The 26,122-nt window shown below is 35.5% G+C and overlaps 1 protein-coding gene across 9 annotated transcripts in view; it reads left to right on the top strand.

Annotated features, from left to right (window-relative positions):
- LOC138700997 (gastrula zinc finger protein XlCGF26.1-like) overlaps positions 1–23,986 on the top strand; it is a 194,247-nt gene extending 170,261 nt beyond the window's left edge. For 7 of the 9 annotated variants that reach the window (XM_069827467.1, XM_069827468.1, XM_069827466.1 and 4 more), the window contains one exon: positions 1–986. This exon is cut by the window's left edge and continues 1,116 nt beyond it. Coding sequence is in view for 2 of the 9 variants with exons in the window: in XM_069827470.1 (XP_069683571.1) it covers positions 5,355–5,380 (26 nt within the window). In the remaining 7 variants the exon portion in view is untranslated. Of the gene's footprint in view, positions 987–5,354; positions 6,611–10,521; positions 11,166–13,921; positions 15,188–16,795 lie in introns of those variants that run through there. The other 2 variants (XM_069827470.1, XM_069827469.1) reach the window with 2 other exon arrangements.
- Positions 23,987–26,122: the final 2,136 nt, after the last annotated feature.

Here is a 26,122-nt window from a genome sequence, read left to right as displayed (position 1 = left end):
TTTTAGGCTTCTTCAGAATACATTGAAAAAATATATAAATACATTAAAAAAAAACACTAATAACAGAAACAGTAAAATTTAAGTAATACAAAGAAAACATAATATAATTTGAAACTTTTAAATTGAAGGAAACTAACTAAATTGCAATTAAACTTATTTATTAAAATACAATTTCATACAAATTTGTGTTGAAAAACTCAGCAACAGAATAAAAAGGATTATTTAATAACCAATTGTAAAATCTGGTTTTGAAACTATTGATTGGTAATTTATAATATTGACTTGAAAGCTTATTATATAATTTCATTCCCATAATTAAAAAGTTTGTATTGGTCTTGTGTAATCTACAATATGGAATATTAATTTGTTCACTATTTCTAATTTCATGGTCATGTATATTGGCCACTAATAAGTAATTGTGGATATTTTGTCGAGTGTAAAGTACTAGATCATATATATACAAATTTATGATTGTTAAAATCCACGATTGTCTGAAAAGTGGCCGACAATGTTCCAGATAGTTTGATTTACATAAAATTCTAATGGCCTTTTGTAAAATCAAGACGCTTCCAATTTTGGTTCCATTTCCCCAGAAAATTAGGACATATCGAATTATCGACTGAAAGAAAGAAAAGTAGGCACATCTTAAATAAATTTGAGAAACGCAAGTCGTTAATTTCTTTAACAAATATAAAACTCTTGATAGCTTTGTGCATATGTATTCGATGTGCTTATCCCATGTTAAACTGGAGTCTATAAAAAGTTCCAGAAATTTTGTGTAGTTGAGTCTGTTGTCCTTATTTATTAGATAGTTTAGGCTGAAAGTTAAGTTGATAGTTTTTTCTTGATTAAGCAAGAAACAATTAGATTCAAACCATAAAGCCATCTGTGATAGAGTGAGGTGCCAACTATTACGGATTTCCACCAGTTTTACATATATATATTCTTAAAAATGAGAAATAAATATGTAAAGTATTTCCAATTGAGACTGGATCTCTTAATCATGCAGAAGTTTTAGATATTTTAGACACATATACTTACAAATGGCTTTTAAGGAACCCGCAGGTTCATTGCCGCCCTCACATAAGCCTACCATTGGTCCCTATCCTGAGCAAGATTAATCCACTCTCCATCATATTCCACTTCCCTCAAATCCATTTTAATATTATCCTCCCATCTACGTCTCGGCCTCCCCAAAGGTCTTTTTCCCTCCAGTTTCCAAACTAATACTCTATATGCATTTCTGGATTCGCCCATACTTGCTACATGCCCTGCCCATCTCAAACGTCTGGATTTAATGTTCCTAATTATATCAGGTGAAGAATACAATGCGTAGAGTTCTACGTTGTGTAACTTTCTCCATTCTCCTGTAACTTCATCCCTCTTAGCCCCAAATATTTTCTTAAGAACCTTATTTTCAAACACCCTTAACCTCTGTTCCTCTCTCAAAGTGCGACAGTCTCTGCATTGGACAGACAGGCAGATCATTCCAAACTCGATACAAAGAACACATTAAAGCAATAACCAGAGGACACAATACATCTACATATGCCGAATACATAACTAATGCCAACCACACATACAGTAACATAAATACAGACATGGAAATTCTACACATACAGCCTACAAAAAACTCAACACACTTGAACAATATGAAATATACAGACACACTAAAACACACCCTAATCAAATACTCAACACACAGATCAATTTCAGAACACACACGCTATTTGACACAACTCTTCATCACACGAACGCACCCACACAACAGACAGTGAAGTTGAGATGACGCCGAGACACAGAAGGCTCTGAGGATGGTGTGAAGTAGCACCGAAACAGCTGTAAGCCGGCCTTGCTTACATAATTAACACGAGCAAGATCGCAATTTAATCAAGTATTTATCATCATAATATGTTGCTCTTAAATCGATAATATTTTGGGAATTCAGTCAATGGCTTTTCCAAAACACACTATGAAATATTTCATACAAAACAATTTATATTTTAAAAAGGAAGGAGAAACGACCATAACTGTATTAACCTTTTCTTCTGAAATATTTCAAACAATAATCCCCAGAAATTAATTAAATTGCTTGCGGTGCATTCTGTATAACCATTAAAGAAATTACGTAATGTTGTATAATATGCAAGTTTCTTCTTGGGTGGGGGAGAAATTTTCATGACATGGGAGGGTATCTGGCGGTTTTTTTTTTTTTTTTTTTTTTTTTTTTTTTTTTTTTTTTTTTTTTAAGAGGGATTTGCATTATGTAGGCGGTTTTCTGGCGAGGTTTTAACTATTTGGCGGATTTGCAAAATGTTGGCAGTATTGATGATTCCATAACCATAGCTAGAGTTGAGCTTAAACGATATTTTCAAGTATCTGTGACAACTGTGACTGTGACAATTAAATATCTGTGACTTTTATCTGTGATTTTGTCACACCGATATTTTATATCGCTAAGTAAGCACAATATGCATGAATTACACCGATATTTTGTCACACCGATAAAAATTAACAGGAAATATTGAAGAGCAGTGCAATGTGAATACGATTTCTCTATACACGCCACACTTCAGTGGTTTATATGGGAAAATCCAACAAATAAATACTAATCTAACTGAACAGTAACATGTAAAAAGTTAATCTCATATACCAAGAGGTTTTATCGTAGTTGATTGTAGATATGGATCAGTTGATAATTTTTAATGTAGTTGAGTGCGGAGAAATTGAGGCTATGTGATTATCCTAATCGTTTTAAAAATTGATCCTTTTTATTGTATATAATATAATCGATAAATTATTTTAAGTCGTGCATTAACATTATAATATTGAGTCAGAATAAAAATTAACGAAACATCAGTATTCGGAAAAACAATGGAAAATAATTACAGAACAAGACAGTTGTTCAGACAGGATTTTACACAAGATAAAGTATTGGTAAACAATGGTATTATTATTATTATTATTAATTATTATTATTATTTAAATCGTGTAATCACTATATCATTTATAATAAGATGGTGACACTAGCGCTGAAGTAGTTTCGGCAATTTCGGATGTGAAAATCATTACATTTATAAGGAATTTTTTTGTGGAGAGACAGTTGCTCAGGTTAAACTAGCGCTGAGGTAGTTTCGGTGATTTCGGAAGTGAAAATCGTTGAATTTGATTGTTTGTGAAGATGCAGTTGATCGTATATCCAAGGCATAACAAAGCCTAAACTAACCAAACCTAACTTGTCACAGATTCGTATATGCAAGGTGTATAAGGTGAATACGAAGGAAACTACCTCAAGGTTAGTTTAGCCAAGTAAGTTTTATCTCGTTCGGTTTTAATTCTATAGGTGCTGTTGTCGGCTTGTGAGAAATGCTTCGAAAGTTCGGAAGAGCATAACGTTCAGTGACACGGAGTGAACTAACATGATTTACGTTTGATACCCCTTATTTTCAAATGTAATTAATTATCCCATTTATGTGTAAGTGTAGGTCTATTTTAAAAGTGAGCAAGGGCAATGAGAACGATTTGTTGGAGCAGTGTCTGCTAGATGTCAGATCCTTTTGGAATTTATAAAATTGACAATTTTTGCTAACTACCCTATATTATTGTATTTAAAAGTTGAAAATTACTTGCAAGTTGATGATTTTAACAATATCTAGATAAATATCACTAAATATCAAGTTTAGAACATTGATTAGGCCTATTAATTGGGTGAAATAACACCCCACACGAGTACCAATGTTAGGAAGCACTGTGCGATTTCCTAAGAGTTAATAACCATAAACAACATACCGGTAGTGAACTTATTACAAATAATTTTATTTTTAGTTTAATTATTTTAATTAATACTACCCTGCACTGTTCGTGTTAGAGCTATACATTAAAACTGGATCATACATAAATGAGAGAAGTACATGTAAAGTTATTAAAATAATGTAGGCTCCTGTAACTATTCTGTTTGTAATTAATAGTATAACTAAAAAAAAAAAATTGTTACTGCGTAAAAATTGAGTGGAAAATACTTATACATTAATATATATTCACAGTAATATGAAAATGTGAAGATCTCGGGGAATGCATAAAATATTTATAAAGCATATATGCAGACTAAATATGAAAACAAAATGTCAGATTCATGATTATATTATTATAATGCCGCTAATAACTTTGCAACACATCATCACTTTGAAAAAAATAATATTGAACAAAATATCACGAAAAAATAATCAAATACCACCGCCCGATTGCTGTTATTGTATCATGCGCATGCGCAAACTCACGGCGTAGAGGAGAAAATATCAGTCACAGACGTTGCAACGGTGACAGAGTACTGAATACGGAGCAGATTTCGATAGCGATATTTTGTCACAGATATTTCGCGTCATCAGTCACAGGTTTATCTGTGACAAAAAAATACCTGTGACAAAATATCGGTTTGTGAAATATCGGCCATCTCTAACCATAGCATACTGGATACTGTGCTGCGTTGCTTACGCTGTGCTGTGAGTCCAATTCTATATAGAATTTTTAGTTTTCGGTTAAGTTTAAGTAATGCAATTTTTTCTTATATCTCTAATTTTATAAATTTTAATTTTTATATGGAATATTTATTTTGAATGATGCTATTTGCATAACTCCTTTTATTTTAAAACAAAAATTACTTAATTCTCATACTCGATAAGAGGTGATGCTGCTAATACTTGAAATCACCAATAGAAATTGTAAGATCAATGCTTGTCCCATAGTTGCACGCATTTGAGGTTATTGGTTATTGCCGCCTTTTACTTGTTACATTGTGGCTTGTGTTTTGTTTTAATATTAAATATGATGTTACTGAAGCATACATTGAAATGACGTTAAACTGAATTATATGTTTATTATGTGAAACCGTTATAATCACGTGTCAAAATTTTGCCTCCGATTTGTTAGGCTATTGACAACAATACCGGTAGGCCTATGTTTATCATCATTATCATTCACAGATTTGCCGAAGGATATTTTTGTGACATGCACAATTATTTCTCTATTGGATTAGTTTTTTATATTACCACCGGTTACGAGAGTGATTTTCTTAATGAAATTTGCATGACCATTATTGATTTATTGATAAAACAGTCGTATCATAGGTACATAGACGAAGTCAAGAAGAAAAAACACACTAGGCCTATATCAACACTAGTTTCCATAAATTCATTTATATCATAGCCTAAAGAGGGTTTTTGATTACCCAGTCACGAAAAACACATTTAAATCTATTAAAATTAACAATATGTGCATTTTAAGTTTAGTAAACATAGCTGTAATTAAATCTGTATTTGTTGTTTTAAATGCAACTCCTTGTTTTTTTATTATTTCAGGTATTTGTCCATGTGATGCTGTATGAAATGCTGTGAAGGGTGATTATTTACTACAGAGAATCGTTCATGTATTCAGACCGAGAAGCTATGGAATTCCCAAACACGGGCTCAGTGAGAAGTCCTAAGTATTGAGGAAACCCAATATTCACTCATCTCTTTCGTAACTGTGTGTATTTAGTTAAGTTTAGATAACCTTCAAGATAGTAGCAATGTTGTTATATTCAGTGGAACAACGTGTTTTTATGTATGACATGTACGTGAAGAAAGAGTCAGCAAGAAAAGTGCAGAAGAAATTTAAAAAGAAGTTTACTAATGTGCCAGTACCGAGTAGAGTCACTATTCATAGATACGTGAAAAATGTAAAGACTACAGGGTCAGTATTAGGTCATAAAAAAAAGTCGTCGCAACACTTGCTTATAGAAAAGAAATTAAATGATATCTTAGAGCAATCAGAATCACCAACAGAGTCCCTAAAGTGTCTATCGCAGGAAACTGCTGATAACGGATCGTTAGCTCCTAACACGACACAATTACTGAATTTTAAACCGAATTTTAAAATGACAGCTGTACAATCTCTAAATGCCCAGGACCATGTTACGAGAGTGCGATATTGTGAATGGTTTTTAAAAAAAGTTCATGATGGTGAGCTAGACCCTCAACTGGTGATATTTTCAAGTGAGGCGTGGTTTACACTGCGTGGCTGTGTTAATTCACAAAATACCATACAGCGACCTGTAGATAATTTCGACACTATTCATGAACTTCCGCTTCATGGTGACAAGATTGGTGTTTGGTGTGCTTTAAATGCAAAACGCGTAATTGGCCCTATTTTTTTTAATGCTCAGATTACGTCCGAACGCTACATTGAACAAATTTTGGATCCTTTTTCGGAAATGTTAACTGAAGAAGAAAGAGAGTATGCTTACTTCCAACAAGATTCGACAGCTGCACATACAGCAAATGCTAGTATTCAGAGACTGGAAGAAGTGTTCGATGGCAGGTTAATTAGTGAAGAAGTGTGGCCATCAAGATCTCCGGACTTAACGCCCTGTGACTTTTACCTGTGGGTTAAACTTCAAGATAGTGTGTACGAGCCAAACCTTCGCACTTTAAAAGATCTTCAAGAAAACATTCGTAGGGAAATTGAGAATATAACGCCGGAGGAGCTCCAGAAAGTCAACAAAAGTCTTTTTAGGAGATTCGAGACATGTATTATGGCAGAAGGAGATTATTTTGATCATCTTTTATGAATGAAGGTAAGAATCAAAATGTAGGCTCCATTCGATAGCAAAAATATCTTCTGACAATGTCAGTCGCTAAACTGGAGAATTCCTACGGTGTCTTTGAACCGTGCCGTTACGTTTAGCACCAAATTTAAGTAAATACACAATCTCGCCAACATAAGAACACGACGTTGGTGTGTGGCGTCGTTGGAGGGAGAAATTTGTTTCTTTTCTCTCTCTACCTCCTTCGTTCTGAACATTACAGAGAGATGGCACCACTGTTAGCTACAAGGTATATTTGCGCAAATATATTGAAGTAGATTATGTGACTTAGATGAGAGTCTCGAGACAAAACAGTTTTGCTATATATTTCTTTTTTTTTTTTTTTTTAATGTTAAGCACAGGAACGCCATTTCGTAATTTTATTTAAGAAACAAGCCAAACAAATTATCTTTGCATCAAAAACGGATGCTCCCTGGACCAAATTATCGTATTTTATGATTGTTTGAATGCAACAGAAGCCAGAAGTCTTGCACTTGACTAATGCAGTGAATTATTTAAGAATATAGTCGCGAATTTTACTACCACCATTTCGATTGTGTTTTGTTTGGTACGGCCTGGTGACCAGTGGCCAGCGAGTATCGTCGACTATCGACATTGCTCTGCCGTGGGTATTATCCAGTTGTTCTGTCAGAGTTAAAGCTAGACTGTTTGTTGTAGCACTGTTCGAATTGGTAATTAAGTATAGTAAGCATCTCCCAGGCCACCATCTTCCCCCAATAGTGTCGAGTGCACATAATGTCACGTAACAGTGCAGAGAGACTGATAATATGTGAATAATGAGAAAATGATGCAAATTTCAATAAGATATATAAGCTATTTGGTAATGTATGTGCCCTGGACCTCTATTGCAGGAATTAACAAAAATGTAGAGAGGGAGGCACACCTCCCTTCTCCTCCCCACTTGTTAAGGATGCGATATTTTGAAAAGTGACCATTTTGTTTATAATTCCCTCTGGACCTCTAACGTATCATGTTTTTAATTGATAAGTGGCGAATGGAGAGGTGACTCTCTTGGTATAGTTCTTCCTGGAGAATTATTTTTTATTTTTTTTATTTATTTATTTTTTTTTTAAGTATTTAGTTAGGCTTAAGTATATAATGCCTTTCACTGTTGCACGGCAGCCGGCGATAGCAACCGTTGGCATCTTCAGTTGCTATCACCAGCGGCTGTGCAACACGTGACTCAACAGTGAAAGGACTTCTTCTTCTTCTTCTTCTTCTTCTTCTTCTTCTTCTTCTTCTATCCAGCTGTTTGCTGACAACATGAAGTCCACTATAGTCCACTGTAGACTATTCAGTTGTTGTTTTTCACGAGAAATGAGGGGTATTTTGATCGGTGTTCATTATAGATGCCTGTTGCTAGTAGCCAGAGGTGGGGTTATATTTTTCACTGCTTCTGATTTACATAGCATACAAATTCCAGGAAATCATTCCAAAAATGATCCTCCATACATTCTTAAGTTAGATGCCATGGAACTACTCTGCAGCACATATAAGGATCACCTTCAAATTTATACAGATGGATCTCTAAATCCTGCTAATGGGACATCAGGAGCAGGGTATTATATTCCAAAATATCAAGAAAGTTATTTCATACTATGTTCATCCTCCTCCAGTCTTGACACTGAATTGCTAGCTATTGATGCTGCTCTTCAGTGTGTTACTCAAATTTCTGAAAAATCTATTTGGATACTTACCGACTCCAAGGGGGCTATATTTAATATAATTAAATATGTACCAGACCTATATGCACATAGAATTATTCCAATTCAGAAACAACTAAGTAAACTAAGAGAACTCCAAAAGGAAATAACATTTCACTGGATACCTAGTCATTGTGGTATACCTGGAAACGAGAAAGTCGATAATATTGCAAAACAGGCAACATATTTGCATCCAAGACCTCTTCAAGTGATATCTCTATCCAGTGTTTTTGCTTCAGTAAAGTCTCATTATACAAACCTATGGATCAACAATTGGCTCTCTTCTGAGAAAGGAAAAATTTTACAGTCTGTACAAAAGAAACCAAACGGCCTGAAAATGTACAAAAACTTGCCCAGATATGTTCAAACATTTTTAACAAGAGCCAGAACTGGTCACATTGTCACTCAATTGTACCTACACCGATTTCACATTTCTGATAATCCCACTTGTCTGTGGTGTAATAATCATGATGAAGATCTGGAACACATTCTTCTATACTGTCCATCCATAAACCACAAAAGAAGTAAATTAATTATTATTATTATATTAACAACGATTTCAACAAGACTACCAAATTTCAACTGCATTCTTCCTTGGGTATCCAGGGACGTTTTGAGATGAGGCAGATTTCCACCTTTTATTTTTAGAAATTTGGAGATAATGATTTGTTATAATTTTGTGGTATTGTGGGGTAATTATTCTTTTTGTTGTATAATAGGATAACTGTGTAGCAGGTTTTTGAATAGTACCACAGCCCTTTTTGGCAAGATAATCAGCAGTGTCGTTGCCAGTCAATCCGCTGGTATCCACTGAAAAACTTTTTTTCTTTAGCTTGTTGAGGTGAAATAGACATTTCCAAGACTCAAGAATTTCTTGACTTTTTGGTGTTAAAGTGGATGGTATAGCTAAAATAGCTGCTTTCGAGTCAGGAAGAATACTGCTTGCTGAAGTTGAGCTATTCTGTATAGAAGATTTTGAAGTGTCGTACATATGGCCTCGACTTATCCATTAAAATTTGTAGTACCAAATCCAAGGGGTTTGTAAAAGGAGAACGGATGGCACGTAGCTCCAGCACCTGCTCCGATTTGATTTGTTAGCAAGGAGCCGTCAGTAAAAATATGGAGCCATTGTTGTTCTGGGAATCTTGTATGGATTGTTTCTAAGGCTAATTTTGATGTCGTGAACTTTAGAGAGAAAACTTTCCTGTGTTTTGAGATTTATTGTAGAATTTTTTTTTTTTTTTTTTTTTTTTTTTTTATAATTGATTGATCGATCAGTGCATTTAGCGCTATACAGATCATTTCTAAATAAAATATAAATTCAATACATGACACTGAATTGAGGGCAGCCTAGATTGGGCTCCTCAGTGAACAAAAACAATTGTTAATAAATAATTATTTACATAGCTTGGTGTGATGATAAATTTTGATTATAATATGAGGTCCATTGGAAGTCGGCTCTTGATTCTGGTGGGAAATGTGGACTTCCTTCCGAGAGAGTAGTGGACGGCGCCTGGAACATTTTCTAGGTTGTCATAGAACTTCTTAGCTTGTGAATGAATAAACTGTTTGATTGTATCAATACCAGTTTCTCTGTGTAGTTGGCTGTTACGGACAAACCAAGGAGAACTGAGTGAAATTCGTAGGACTTTATTTTGAAACGACTGGATGTGTTTAATTTCACTTATTGCAGCTCCTCCCCAGACAGGACAGGCATAAAGCAGTACAGGTCGTAATAGAGATGTGTAAAGTAGCATGCAATTTTGTAGCTTTAGAGACGATTTCTTGTTGAGGAGCGGATATAATTTAGCAAGTCTTGAGTAGCCCAATTTAAGTTTGTTGTTGATGTGATGTTTCCATGGTAGACGGCGATCTAAGTGCACTCCAAGATATTTCACAGCTTCATCCTTTGGTTTCCACGGTATCACGTTGATTGAAAGATTTATGCATGGAGGATTAGCAGGACGACACAAAGTAAATATCATTGCTTCGCATTTATTGTAGTTCAGTGCGATGCGCCAATTTTCAAGCCAAGGGCATATGAGGGTGATTTGAGGCTATGTTAATGTTGCGATGGGTTGCATAAATAGCTGTATCGTCTGCATACATAGCAATTTGTGCAGTTGGTTGTTGTAGAATTGAGGAAAGATGTAAATGTTTACATTCTCTTTGTTGCAGCTACAGAAGATATTGCATCAGATTGCTTTATGATGAAAATGATCGGAGAATTTAGAACTCGTGTTGCAAGAGTGAACTGTGTGCAGTCCAGAAGTTAGAGTGAAGGATTGACATCATAGGCTACATACAATTTAGAGAGACACTTATAGGAAGCGAAGATTTCAGGAAATAGTTCGTTATTCTAGGATTGCATTACAATTTAAATATCAACTAAGAAAAGGAGTTCTCAGATATAAAATTTGTGAAAAGCAATCAACATATTGTAGAGGACTTACAAGGCATGTACAGAGTGACATATGATTGTGAAATTTGTGGAAAACTTGTTCTGAGAGTGAATTCGTCAGGACTCAAGCTGTTTAAATACAGTATGATACTTGTGTAAGTAAGTGTGTTTTTCAAACGTGATTATGTTTCAATTCAAGTAGCTATATTGTGATACACAAACTCTTTGACTACCAATCTCTGGCAGGGTATAATTATTCATTGGTCTACCTGAGCCCTTTGCATACAATTCTAAAGGATTTGCGAGGTATATACCAATTGGAAATTGCGGGAAAGATTATAAATATGAAATTTGTTGCTCTGCTGAGTTGATCTGTTAAGAATGGAAAGATACATTAAAGAAAACTTTTCCTCTTACGAAATTGTGTTTTTTTAATAGTGTTTGCTGTATCATTTAGAAAGTTACAGCACAGAGGAAAACTTTTTATATGTGATACTTGTAAGCTTACGTGCTTTTTTCAGACATGGTTATCTTTCAACACATATTCAGACTGTACATAAATTTGTACAGACCGATTATTTAGTCCTGACAGCTCAGCGACGCAAAAGAGGGGAAGTAATAGGAGTAGTGGGGAGAGCTCCGGAGTAGAGATAAGAGTGAACGGTCGGTAAAGAAATTCAGTACAGCTTAATTGTACTGGAAACATACCGCTCTACCGCATGCATGACATCCGATCGCTCCGAAGGCAAGCAAGCGACTAAACCAAACATCCCTTGGCATAATTAAATGGACTCGCCTGACGGCGACTGTCAGGACTAAATAATCGTACTGTACAGATATGCTGCATATGAAATAACCTTTGTACATATTTCATGTCATTTCATCCAGAATTACATTGATTATTACGTTTTATTTAATTAAAATATATAGTTTGTGACAATCTTCCGACTCTAATTTCAGTGTTAGTGACAATTGCTTGGGATATTTCCGTACTTCACCGATGCCTGGTTTAGATAATAACATATGAAGGGTCCAGGGGAAAAAAACCAGGTACGTAAACTGGGGTTACTTTGAACACAGGAAACTTTGACCATTTTTTTTTTCAGAAAATCATATTTATACTTTCTTTTTTTTTTTTAATGGGACATGACAGGAGCGTTGCGATCGGAAAAACAACTGAATGTCACATAGCGTGGTAGGCCTGTTGCTATGGTAACAACGGTTGAGTTGCCAAACTTACCGTTTCCACATGGCGAGTGCTTAATAGCTCTCTTGGCGACATTTATTGTGCACACAATGTTAGCATTGGTACGTTTTGTGTTTGATTCTCTGTCGATTTTTGTATTGTTTTCTTACCTTTGCGTCAATTGTGAATGAATGTTTTAACATCAGCCATCTTAACGTCAATTGCTAGCTTCCATCAGCTGGCAGCATGGTAGTCCATATTGGCAACATGGCACTGTAGTTCCAAGCTCGGCCGCTTAACTGTCATGTCCCATCTTTAAAAAAAAACAAGTATAGGTTTCTACATACTGCACTTGTTATAAATGGAGGTAAATTTGGTATGAGAATGATTTTATGATAATTTACCTCCATCTATAACAAATGCAGCATGTAGAAACCTAAATATGATTTTCTGAAAAAAATGGTCAAAGTTTCCTCTGTGTTCAAAGTATCCCCAGTTTACGGTAAGTCGCTTTTTTTTCGAGATGGAGTTTGAGGTGCCATTAGATTCTCTGCGGAAAGGACTATCTTTTAGAGATATGAAACAGGAAAAGAAACAGATTAGTCATGGATTTATTTGCCCTCAAATTTTTGGCGTACAGGAAAGAAGCAAGTAAGTCAACTGTTTCAGCGAAAAGACCAGGTTTCATGGAAAAAGTGACACCTGTTTTTTCCCTGGACCCTTCATATGAGAATGTTTCAGAAAGTAAGGTAAGAACTATCATGGACAAACTTTATTTCACAGGCAGATATACTGATACATAGTAGTAGGTTACTGGTATGCATTACTTTTCAACATAGTCACCATGCTTGTCTAAACACTTTGTTCTGGTGGTAGACCAAGCATACAAGAAATCTGTATCAAGTCTTTGAAGACACCTCATGATGGCTTGCTGAGTGGTTGTATCAGTGTTGAATCGCTAACCCAGTTGTTTCTTCAACTGTCCCAAGACATGGAAATTACTGGGTTCCAGGTTGGGGCTATAGGAATGGGGTTTTTGCACATAATGTCTACCATTACTGAGTCAATTGGCACCAAGAAGTCAATTTCATAAAAAAAAAAAATGGAGTTGTGGCCTTTTTCATAGTATGCGATGTTTTAAACTTATTTCTACTTTCTTTCAGAACGTGAATTTGGCCAAATTTCATAAACCCTCAATACAATTTTTTTACTGCCCAGAAAATTGTTGCATCAAAGTCCGACTGTAGGTATGTTGTAGCCGGAGATTATGTAATTTTCTGTTTCTTTCCCCACATCCCTCGGTGGGGGCTAACGCTCCCAAATCCCCACTGCTGCACTTCCAGTGAGGTTAAGTTAGCGCAAAAACGACTTAAGCGCTAGGTGTGCAACATCGTCAGCTCATAAGAAAATAACTAAATTGTATATACATAATATCATTTATGTTGAAAGCATTTGTATGTTTGTGGCTTTTATATAAATTTAAAAAAAAAAAAAAGCTTAACTGCCACGTTCGATAAGAGATGGCGCCAGTACTAGAAATCAGTAGAATTTATAAGATCAATGCGCGTTCCATCACCAATTTTGAGGTTATGGATGTAATTGGGTATGGTAATGTTTTTCATGTTATGTTGTGTGCGAGTATAGAGGCAACCTGAACATACTGTTTTGTTTTACTAATATATTTATTGTGATCATATTGAAGTGACGTTTAATTAACGTGTATTATATAAACTATTAGAATCACGTGAGTCAAAGCAAATTTTACGTTCGATAATTTACCGGTACTTAAATACAGTATCATAGGTATTCAAAATCAGTCACCGATTTTACAAGAGTTATTGCCACGTACATTGTTTCAATTGATAAGCTGTTTATCTTGCTCCAGGTTTTGAAAGCTATTCCCTTATTGAAATTTGCATTGCCTTTAAGCATAGCTGTAAGTAAATCTATGCATACTGTCGGTGTTATTAATGCAACTCTTTTTATTTCAGGTATTTGCTTATGTCATGCTATATGAAACGTTGCGAAGGATGATTATTTACTACAGGGAGTCGTTCATGTATTCTGACTGAGAAGCTATGTTGCCCGGGCTCATTGGGGAGTCCTAGGTATCCTATCGAGGAAAACCCGGAGCTGCGTCATTTCTTTCTTTTCTGTGCACATTTAGTGTGGTTTCAGTAGTCTTGAAGATAGTAGACTTACCGGTAAAAATGTTGTTATATTCTGTGGAACAACGTGTTTATATCTATGACACCTACGTTAAGAAACAGTCAGCAAGAAAAGTGCAAGAAAAATTTAAAACAAAGTTCACGGATGTTCCAGTGCCGAGTAGAGACACTATTCATAGATATGTGAAAAATGTAAGGACTACAGGGTCAGTATTAGGTCGTAAAAAGAAATCATCTCAACACCTTCTTATAGAAAAGAAACTAAATGATATCTTGGAGCAATCAGAATCACCAACCGAGTCCCTTAAGTGTCTATCTCAGGATACAGGTGATAGTGCATCATCATCTCATACCGCGACAAAACTATTGAATTTTAAACCGAATTTTAAAATGACAGCTGTACATTCTTTAAATGCCCAGGACCATGCTACGAGAGTGCGATATTGTGAATGGTTTTTAAAGAAAGTTCATGATGGTGAGCTAGATCCTCAACTGGTGATATTTTCAAGTGAGGCGTGGTTTACACTGCGTGGCTGTGTTAATTCACAAAATACCATACAACGGTCCATAGATAATTTCGACACTATTCATGAACTTCCGCTTCAAGGTGAAAAGATTGGTGTTTGGTGTGCTTTAAATGCAAAACGCATAATTGGCCCCATTTTTTTTAATGTCCAGATTACGTCCGAACGCTACATTGAACAAATTTTGAATCCTTTGGTAGAAATGTTAACTGAAGAAGAAAGACAGTATGCTTACTTCCAACAAGATTCGACAGTTGCACACACAGCAAATGCTAGTATTCAGAAACTGGAAGAAGTGTTTGATGACAGATTAATTAGTGAAGAAGTGTGGCCATCAAGATCTCCGGACTTAACGCCCTGTGATTTTTACCTGTGGGTTAAACTTCAAGACATTGTGTACGAACCAAACCTTCGCACTTTAAAAGATCTTCAAGAAAACATTCGTAGGGAAATTGAGAAAATAACTCCAGAGGAACTCCAAGATGTCAATAAGAGTCTGTTTAGGAGATACGAGACATGTATTATGGCAGAAGGAGATTATTTTCATCATCTTTTATGAATGAAGGTAAGAATCAAAATGTATTTGATATGTAGACCTAATAGTAAAAATATCCGCTAATAACACGAGAGTCCGCTGTACTTGTGTTAGGATTGTTATTGTGCAAAACCCATTCTTTAGTTACGCCACACAAAAGATACCCTGCTATGTTTTACATTGCTAAAGGTCTTCCTTAACTCTGCAATTTACAATTCTGCGTCAAGTCACAAAACTTATAGCTGCTCCTGGTAGGCCTGGTGAAACCAGTGGTGTAAGGCCGTACTTACTTACAAATGGCTTTTAAGGAACCCCCAGGTTCACTGCTGCCCTCACATAAGCCCGCCATCGGTCCCTATCTTGAGCAAGATTAATCCAATCTATCATATCCCACCTCCCTCAAATCCATTTTAATATTATCTTCCCATCTACGTCTCGGCCTCCCCAAAGGCGTTTTTCCCTCCAGCCCCCCAACTAACACACTATATGCATTTCTGGATTCGCCCATACATGCTACATGCCTTGCCCATCTTAAACGTCTGGCTTTAATGTTCCTAATTATGTCAGGTGAGGAATACAATGCGTGCAGTTCTGCGTTCTGTAACTTTCTCCATTCTCCTGTAACTTCATCCCTCTTAGTCCCAAATATTTTCGTAAGCCACCTTATTCTCAAACACCCTTAACCTATGTTCCTCTCTCAAAGTGAGAGTCCAAGTTTCACAACCGTAAAGAACAACCAGTAATATAACTGTTTTATAAATTCTAACTTTCACATTTTTTGACAGCAGACTGGATGACAAAAGCTTCTCAACCGAATAATAACAGGCATTTCCCATATTTATTCTGTGTTTAATTTCCTCCCGAGTATCATTTATATTTGTTACTGTTGCTCCCAGGTATTTGAATTTTTCCACCTCTTTGAAAGATAAATTTCCAATTTTTATATTTCCATTTCGTATAATATTCTGGTCACGAGACATGATCATATACTTTGTCTTTTCGGGATTTACTTCCAAACCTATCTCTTTACTTGCTTCAAGTAAAATTCTCGTGTTTTCCCTAATCGTTTGTGAATTTTCTCCTAACATATTCACGTCATCCGCATAGACAAGCAGCTGATGTAACCCGTTGAATTCCAAACCCTCTCTGTTATCCTGGACTTTCCTAATGGCATATTCTAGAGCAAAGTTAAAAAGTAAAGTTCATAGTGCATCTCCTTGCTTTAGCCCACAGTGAATTGGAAACACATCCGACAGAAATTGACTTATACCGACTCTGCTGTACATTTCACTGAGACACATTTTAATTAATCGAACTAGTTTCTTGTGAATACCAAATTCAATAAGAATTTTATATAAAACTTCTCTCTTAACCGAGTCATATGCCTTTTTGAAGTCTATGAATAACTGATGCACTGTACCCTTATACTCCCATTTTTTCTCGAATATCTGTCGAATACAAATTATCTGGTATTATGCCTAAAACCACACTGATGATCCCCAATAATTTCATCTACATATGGAGTTAATCTTCTCAAAAGAATATTGGACAAAATTTTGTATGAATGCCCGTGTACTTTAAAATAAATAATTAATATTTGAGGAAGAGATGTAAATGTTTAAATTCTCTATGTTGTAGCTGCAGAGAAGACTGCATCAGGCTGCTGGCTGATGAAAATAGTCACATGATTTGAAACTCATGATTCAAGAGTGAACTGTGTGCAGTGCAGAAGTTAGAGTGAAAAGGAGTAACATCATACATACAATTAGAGAGAAGCTTGCAGGAAGCCAAGGCTTCAGGAAGTAGTTTATTGGAGGATTATATTACAATTAAAATATAAACTAAGATTAAAAGTTCTTAGATTAAAACCTTTGTAACAGATTCGCAAGGCATGTGCATATGGACAGTGTTATGAATGTGAAATTTGTGGAGATCATTAATCTGACAAGCAAACGTTCTGATGGGGGCAGATAAAAAGTTAATTTTTTTCTTCCACCATGTTAATAATGTCAAAAGAAGTGCTTATATAAATTTTAGCCACTCGACCACAATTACGAGGCCGTCCAGAAAGTGATTTTCCCTGGGGCCGTTTATAGAAAAAAGCACAATTTCATGGAGATGTTTATTGAAATGGATACAGCAATTGTTACGCTATTTATCAACATATCCCCCACTGGAATAGAGACATTTGTCGTACCATGGGATCAATTTTTGTGTCGTAGAAGTCAGCCGCCTCAGATCGGAACCAGCGTTTGACTGCATCTGCACCTCTCTCTGTCGAGCTCATGATGATATGAGAAATGTCTGATTTCCGATGGAAAAATGTTGAAAAATAACTCAACAATTACTGTGTCCGTTCCAATAAATTTGTCCAATGAAATTGTGTTTGTTTTTCTGTTAGCGGCCCTTGGTGAATTAATTTTTTTACGGCCCTTGTAATTGAGGACCCTTTTTGCAAAACTTGCTAACTGCAAAATTTTCAAAATTGAGATTTTGGTGAATTAATTAACATAAGACAGGCCTCTACATGATGTTAAAGGCTTCTTAGGAAAATCTTATTATTTCCTTCACAGTAGTGTGTTAAAGTGTGATCGTTTTTTCAAAACTTGCTTTCTGCTATGTGAGAGCTATAGCAAAACTTACAGTTATTTCAGTTTTTTTGTGTCTCTTATAAAATTTAGTTTTTACAGTTGTCAAGTTTTGCAAAAACAGTCCTCAATTGCGGTCGAGTGGCCAAAATTTGTATAAGCACTTCTTTTGACATTAACATGGTGGAAGAAAAAAATTTAACATTGTTATCTGCCCTCATCAGAACGTTTGCTTGTGAGAGTGGCCCCGTTAAGACTGAAATAAAAATTTGTACAGGAAAAGTTTTTTATTTGTGAAAAAAATATTTTTTCTTTTTAGTGTTTAGATACTATATCATTGAAGAAGGTAAAGTAGAAAACGCAGTTTAAATATGATGTTTGTTTACATAAGTGCGTTTTTCAAATTTTTACCATTCAAGACGTAAGCTGCTGCATTGTGACATACGAGGTCTTGACTGCCAAATCTGGGACATGGTACATTCAGTGAGCTACTTCAGCTTTTTACAGGTGAAGAACCCTTTGTGTGCAACTCTAGAGGTCTTGTGAGTCATGTGGAGATTGGAAATTTCGGTTATAAATGTGCATTTATGGAAAACATTCTTCTAACAAGGGAAGGGTTTCGGCTCGAACAGGAAAATCGTATCCAAAATGTGTATACAGGCCCATCTTTACATGTCTGTAAAGCTCCCAAAAGCATTCGTTTGTGTAATGTGTGGTTTGTCTGTCAGAGCACTGTACAAGTTGAGGGGTGGGGAGAGCACTGCACAAGTTAAGGGGATGGGACACCTTACCCGTAAGCCTAGCCTAGCCTAGAAGCTAGTGCGAGTGGTAAAATGTCTAAAGCCTATTTAAGAACATTTTATCCAACGTTCTGTCTGAAAATATTGCAGCTAATCAAAAGTATATACTGTTGTGTGAGTCATTGAATGCGCACAAGGACGCGACCTTAATAAATGAATCATTCCAAGGCTAGGACATGGAATGTATGATCATTCCACCTAAGAAACTATATATATCCAGCCTCTGGATATCTATTTCCTTAGACAATATTATATTCGGAGGATAACAGATTGCATAAGGACTCTTGCTGAGAATCCAGAACTTAACTTGGAAAATCGAGTGTTTATAATGAAAATGCACTCTGTTATTCATAGCCAGTTGTCTGCTCCAGTGTACCGCCCTGGCAGTCAGCTGGTTACGTGAATCCTGAACAAGTCTCGGACTTCAAAAATGTAATTCAGGTGGCATTTGATTTTTCAGCACTGGAGTGTGGTTCAGAAGATTGTTCAGGTGTTGCTTCTGCGTGTTGTGCTTATTGCCCTGCTCCATGCTGTTTCAGGCATTTTGTAGCGAATCCTCATGTACATTTTTAAAGAAGTGTATTGACCAATACCAACCAAACGGAGAGTTACACAAATGAATGCTTTTACGGTCTTCATCACCATTGTGAGGTAAGCCTCTGTACCGGTACAAATTTTTAACCAAAAATTCCTGTTCGAGCCGAAACCCTTCCCTTGTAAGACAGAATCCATCAGAAATCAAATAGAATGAAAAGTTTTTCAGATGTAAAATGTGTAAAAAAATACAGTTGAACTTGGTTATAGTATCATAGAAGGGGACTAAAGAAATGATCTTGCAATAAAGAACCATCACTATAAGAAATATGTACAGTAGAATCCCTCTTAACCGGCACCAAAGGGACCGGACTAGTTCCGGATACGAGATTTTGCCGGATAATTGAATAAATACCGGTGTATATAAAAAAAATTCGTATTTCATGGTTCCAAATGTTGAAACTGTAGCCATATGAAGCTTATTTCCCTATCTTCTTCTTCTTCTTTGGCACTACGGCCCTTGTAGTCTAGCCTTGGCCTCCCTTAGGATCTTGGTCCATTCCTGTCCAACCAGAGCCTTCTGCCTCCATCTTCTCACGCCTAGAGTCCTTAAATCTTCCTCCACTCCATCCAACCATCTTAGTTTCTGTCTGCCAATATTGCGCCTGCCTTCTGGTTTTGTGTTTAGAATCTTTTTTGGTATTCTCTGATCATTCATCCTGATTACATGTCCTAACCATTCCAACCTACGGGCTTTGATTTCAGCAACAATATCTGGAGATTTATATTGAGTTTTCAGTTCTGTATTATATCTAATCCTCCAGTGCCCATTCTCATATTTAGGACCATAGATTTTCCTTAGAATTTTCCTTTCTCATGTCATCAGTTGTTGTTCCATTTTCTTCGACAGAGTCCAAGTTTCACTGCCATAAAGCACAATTGGTCTTACGACTGTTTTATATAATGTAAGTTTTGCTTTTTTACTTATGCATCTTGCTCTCAGAGTTTTGTTAAGGGCTCCTTATTTCCCTATCACTTGCTCATAACTGAATAAACATAAAATCTGTGTGAATTTTTCTTATTAAAACACATCACACAGTACAAATAATACACTAATTTAGGTTCGAATATTCATTTGTTCGTGCGAACTTCCTAATGTGGCAAAACTGATGGCCCAGACTGTGGCAACGTGCCAGATTTACTTTTTTTTTTTTTTGCCTAGCCGAAAGTGCCGTTCTGGTATTGCTGGTTATTTGGTGCTAGTTACGAGGGATTTTACTGTATACAGAGTGACCCGTAAGTAATCTCATTAATTTCAGGGGGTTATTCTTTGAGATATTTGAACCAAAAAAGTTTAATACAATTTTGCTCGCTTTTATTTCATTTTCGAGATAAAAATTATTTTATATGAAACATTTCATAGTGTGTTTTGGGAAAGCCATTTGTTTTTGTTCTGAGAAGGAATTTTACAATATTATATTTATTCATATCAAATTTGTGCACGTTTAAAGGACAAAACTACAATTCTTCCAGTCATTTTCATAATACACTGCTCTCTTAAATTGACTGAGCATATTGGGAATTATATCAATGGTTTTTCCAAAACACAGAATGAAATATTTCATATAAGACCTTCAGTACTACCCGTTGTCGCCATCCCGACTGAAACACTTGGCCACGTACTGGGGTTCTGTAAGAAGGGAGAGCTACTGCGTAACAACAGACACCATCGTGCCCGTACAGCAATTGCCAACCTGCTAAGAAGCAGAGGATGGGAAGTACATGAGGAGATTCATTGTGTGTCTGAAGATGATTCTCATAGAAGGGTCAATATAATTGCCATCAATAGAAGAACCCAGAAAGCAATGGTCTTAGACCCTACGATTTTCTTTGAACGAGACACGAATCAAGCACTGCAGATAAATGATGACAAGCGAGCTAAATATGTACCTTGTCTTCCATACCTCAGTCAAAAATATGGCATTTCGCTTTACAACTGGGATGTTGCAGGATTACTACTTGGAGCGAGGGGTTGTTTACCAAAATGTACATGTAATATCCTTAAATCCTTTAAAATTCCCTTTTATGAGGTTCAGAAGATTGTAATGGAGTCCACACCTGTGGAGTAACGGTCACCGCGTCTGGCTGCGAAACCAGGTGGCCCGGGTTCGAATCCCGGTTGGGGCAAGTTACCTGGTTGAGGTTTTTTCCGGGGTTTTCCCTCAACCCAATACGAGCAAATGCTGGGTAACTTTCGGTGCTGGACCCCGGACTCATTTCACCGGCATTATCACCTTCATCTCATTCAGATGCTAAATAACCTAGATGTTGATACAGCGTCGTAAAATAACCCACTAAAATGAAAAAAAATCGTAATGGAAATTCTGAAGGCCTCTCTTCAAATTCTACACTATCATCTATATATTAACACGTAAATTTTTGTTTTAATGTACAAATCTAATCCATATTTTGCCCGTTTCATTTCCCTTTATCTTTTATGTTTGTTAATTCCGGATCCCAGTGGTCAACCTCACTAGAGGACGGATGATTTTAAATCTTAGTAGTATCTCGGAAAGGAAAGAAATAACGAGCAAAGTTGTATTACACTTTTTGTTTCAAATATCTCAAAGAATAACCTGAAATTAATTACATTACTTATGATTCACTTTATATATACAGTAAATAAAATTCAAACAAGAAATTGGTTCACAATTAGAGTGACCATATATCCTCTCTTTTAAGGCAACTGAAATGTCCAAGCGGATTTTGGGAAAATCGGAAAATGTCCTGCTTTTTCAGGATATCATCAAAAGCTGCAATTCAAAATTCGCGTGCCATGGTTGAATGCAGACTGTAAATCATATGATACTCTTGCTTTCAACAGAATTGAAGAGATTTTGTCAATGATGTCTGGTGCAAATATTTGAAGCATTCACCAACTATTGATTATTGTTCCGAGCTGTTAAAACTGACAGAATTCTTCTTTTTATTCGAAGCCTAATGCTAAGTTGAGGTAGTATTTAGTTTGATAAATTTTCAGTGAATGAAAGGATAACTTCAAATGGAAGCCATAACCGATTCAATATAGTTTGAGACATTTAAATTGTGTTCAATTTCATCGTTATTTGTTTAAGAAAAAAAGAAACTATTGCACGAAGTAGGGTCTTTAGAGAAATACTTTCGGTATTTAAACAAACATTCGATGTAGTTGATAATATATCTTACGAAAATTTTATTGTTATAATAACTTTCTAGTGTTAAATTGAAAACTAGTTTAATACTAGAAATTTAATCAAGATGTATGATAACATTTTGTAGTGAGGATGAAAATGGATGTAATTTGGACTTGAACTGTGAAGATAATGTAGATGTTAATGATATAATTATAGACAATTTTTGAAAGTATTTTAATCAAGTAATGTAGGGTAAACCTGAGCATTTAAGAAAATAAAAACCAGCAAAATATTTTATAATTTCATTTACGAAATGATTTGAACACGCATATCATCTTTTTCAGCCAAGTACGTTGCATTATATAATACAGCCAAGTTAATAATAGACTTGTAAATTTGGGATTGTTTAGTTAGGGCCATATTAGCTGTAATGCCGAAGTGCCCCCCCCCCTTTTTTTTTCTAGTCATATGCTCCCTCCATAATATTACTATTTTGTGTATTACCACAGTCTAGTATATACAGTCACGAAGCTCAATACGTAGTAAATATGCATCCATAGATAGTTGCTAGCCACTAGGATCGCTACTAACGCCTCATCACAGACAATGCGAAACAGTCGATTGTTACTAGCACCCTCATCAACTCAAGCTTCGTGACTATATTATATTAGACTGGTATTACTATAATTTAATTTATTTTATGTAAGCCTATAGTGCGACATCTTTTTAAAAATAGTATTTTCTTTAATACTCCGCGCACTTTTCTTCCGAAATATAAAAGTAAAAAATACGGGTGCTCGGCTTATTCGAAATGAGGTTGGCAACATTGCGCGCGCAATTCCAAAGTTGGTACCATTTCTTCTTTTTATCCTCTCAGTCCCGCTCGGATATTTCAATTGTTAACATTATTGAATGGCGTTTTTATTAGTATATGTGTTAGAATCAAGTTCTAGTGTGATAAGTGTATAGTTTGTGGGGCTTATATTTTCAATGGATTCGTGATGCCTGGGTATGCATATCGTCTCTTCTTGTTGAAAAGCGCTTCAAAAAGGTATAGCATCTCCAATCAGCAGGACGGAACAGAGGACGATTGTTGAATGCTCGTGCGACGACAATGATGGTGAAGACGAAAACAATGCAGAATGAAGAAGTTAACAGTGATGGCAGGTATTTATTACAACAAACCACGTATCATACGAAATAAAAGTAGTTATTTCACTGATACGTGCTATTAATATTGTTAGATATCGTATAAACGACCGATTACTCAAGACAACTGAAATGCATGCAGTGCCTGCGCATAGGATGGGTTTGAAATGCGTCGTGTTCCAGGATAAAATAAAATTACCGGTATTGCTAATTGAACTGTATTTGTATTTAATTGTTATCGTGAATACTTTTGTTGAAATTTTTGGTGAAACCGGCGCTGAAGGTAGTTCTGGTGATTTCGGAAGTAAAAATCATTGAATTTATAGAAATTTCTTGTGTGGAGATGCAGTTGATTTTATATGTAAGGCATAACAAACTAAACTAACCCCAAACCTAATCTGTCACAGATTTGTATATGCACGGAGTACGGAGGGAACTACTTAAGCGCTAGTTCAGTCAACGTTTTATTTTTGTTTCCCCCCCCCCCCCGGTTTCAGAAGTGAGGTGTGTGGGGTATTCGAGAAAATACGATAGGCCTACTTTACACCATTCTTTTTTTGTTTTAATAAAAATTCTGTAACTGGATTGTGTGTGTATCTAATGCCTACCCACATCATTTGCGTGATTCGGGTTCCTCATATTGCGTGACAGATTTTCAAGTTGCATAGAAATCTGTCCATTAGCCATGTGCGTTTCATACCAAATAGGCCTATAAGTTATATCTTAATTAATTACACTTATATGAATATAGTGTTGAACTGAAATCACAACGCAATACAACTGAATTATGTAGTGATATTAATATTAATACCGATATTACTAATTATTAATTATGTTCAAATTTTACAAGTTTAATTATACTTCCATTTCATTAGTTTCCTTTATTGCAAACCAAAATTATTGCTGCCACCATAACAGAAAATAACTGCCAGTTGTATTTCTCAGTACTCGAAATTCAAAACAAAGTTGGCAAAAGAAAATTCAATCTGACATCTAGGAAATCACTACAATCTACTAGCTTATGTAGTAATAGGGGGAAAATGGTTAGGTTTCACCCTTGGGGTATTAAGTAAAACTGATCCGGACTATACTTCGGAAATCGGACCACTGACCAGTTTGATTAGAAGCTCGTTCGTACTTCATCCATTAAACCAAAGCGCGGACGTAATGAGCAAATTAACATTTTTAAAAAGGCAATAATAAAAATTAAAAGCGTGCCCCTATGAAGACTACCGTCCATTTTTTCAATTGGTACTTTTCCAGACGAGGGACCTAACATACGCCTTCCTTGCGTAGGCGTGCGATCTCGTTTTTTCTTATTCTGCTTACGTGACGTCTTTTGTCTCTCCGTATAGTCCGCCACAACAAGGCCGGCGCTGCTGGGCATTTCCCACGCGACCTCTTACACTGCCTAATCACAGTTCCTGCCATTGAACTTCACCAGGTTAACTGTGGTGTAAACTGCAGCATTACAATACATACAAAGAGAGATCTTATTTGCAAAATAAGCTTTTGACTCACTTTCCTTTGATTCAAACGCTCTTTCCTTAAACACATCCAAAACAACTGTTGTTCCGTTTTCACTAAGACACAGTGGTCTTAGATCTCCTCAATCTTTTTTAAGCTCAAAATTCTTCTCAAAATTGTGAATGTCCCATATTAACCGAATCCTCAGAAGTTGAGTATTTAGGCATTACAATCGACCAACACTTACGACGGAATAAACATATTACATACTTACGCAATAGATTACGTAAAACAATTTATATATTTGTTATACTTAGGTCATATTTACTAGTTTAATATTTTACGTCTAATTTATTTAGCTTTATTACAATCCATTCTCCAGTATGGAATTTTAGGGTGGGGAAATGCTTGTAATTCTAATCTCGCTCCATTAATACTTATTCAGAAAAGAATAATTAAAATATGTCTTAATAAACCAATTGATTACTCATCCGAGCTTTTGTTCACTGATTTTAATGTTTTGAAAATTAAACAGATTTATTATATTGCCTTATTAAACTTCATACATAAAAATCGTAATAAATCCAAATTGTATCATCTATACTAATAATAAATCTGTAGCCGAAATTTTTCTGGTAATTTTCGATTTTGCAAAAATAATTGGTCCTAACATATACAATTAACCACCCTGAAACCGAAAATCGCTTTTTTGAAATTTTTGTTTGTATGTATGTCTGTCTGTCTGTATGTTTGTTACCTTTTCACGCGATAATGGCTGAACGGATTTCGATGAAAATTGGAATATAAATTAAGTTCGTTGTAACTTAGATTTTAGGCTATATGGCATTCAAAATACATTATTTAAAAGGGGCGTTATAAGGGGGCTTGAATTAAATAAATCGAAATATCTCGCTTATTATTGATTTTTGTGAAAAATGTTACATAACAAAAGTTTCTTTAAAAATAATTTCCGATAAGTTTTATTCCTTGAAAAATTTTGATAGGACTGATATTTAATGAGATAAATGAGTTTTAAAATTGAAATAACTGCCATCTAAGGCCGTGTAATGAATTAAAAAACAAATGACTTCGTCTATAAGGGGCCTTGGACAGCAACAATCGAAAGCTATGAAAGATAGCCTACAGATAATGTTTCTGCGTTTCTATGAAGTAATATCGGAAGCTAAATTAACCGATTTGTATAATTAATTATTATTTCATCATTGGAAAGTGTAGTTTCTCTAGATGGGCATA

Source organism: Periplaneta americana, chromosome 6 (assembly GCF_040183065.1).
Source record: "Periplaneta americana isolate PAMFEO1 chromosome 6, P.americana_PAMFEO1_priV1, whole genome shotgun sequence".
In the NCBI taxonomy this organism is placed as follows: domain Eukaryota; kingdom Metazoa; phylum Arthropoda; class Insecta; order Blattodea; family Blattidae; genus Periplaneta; species Periplaneta americana.
This window is presented reverse-complemented; position numbering and strand designations above follow the sequence as displayed.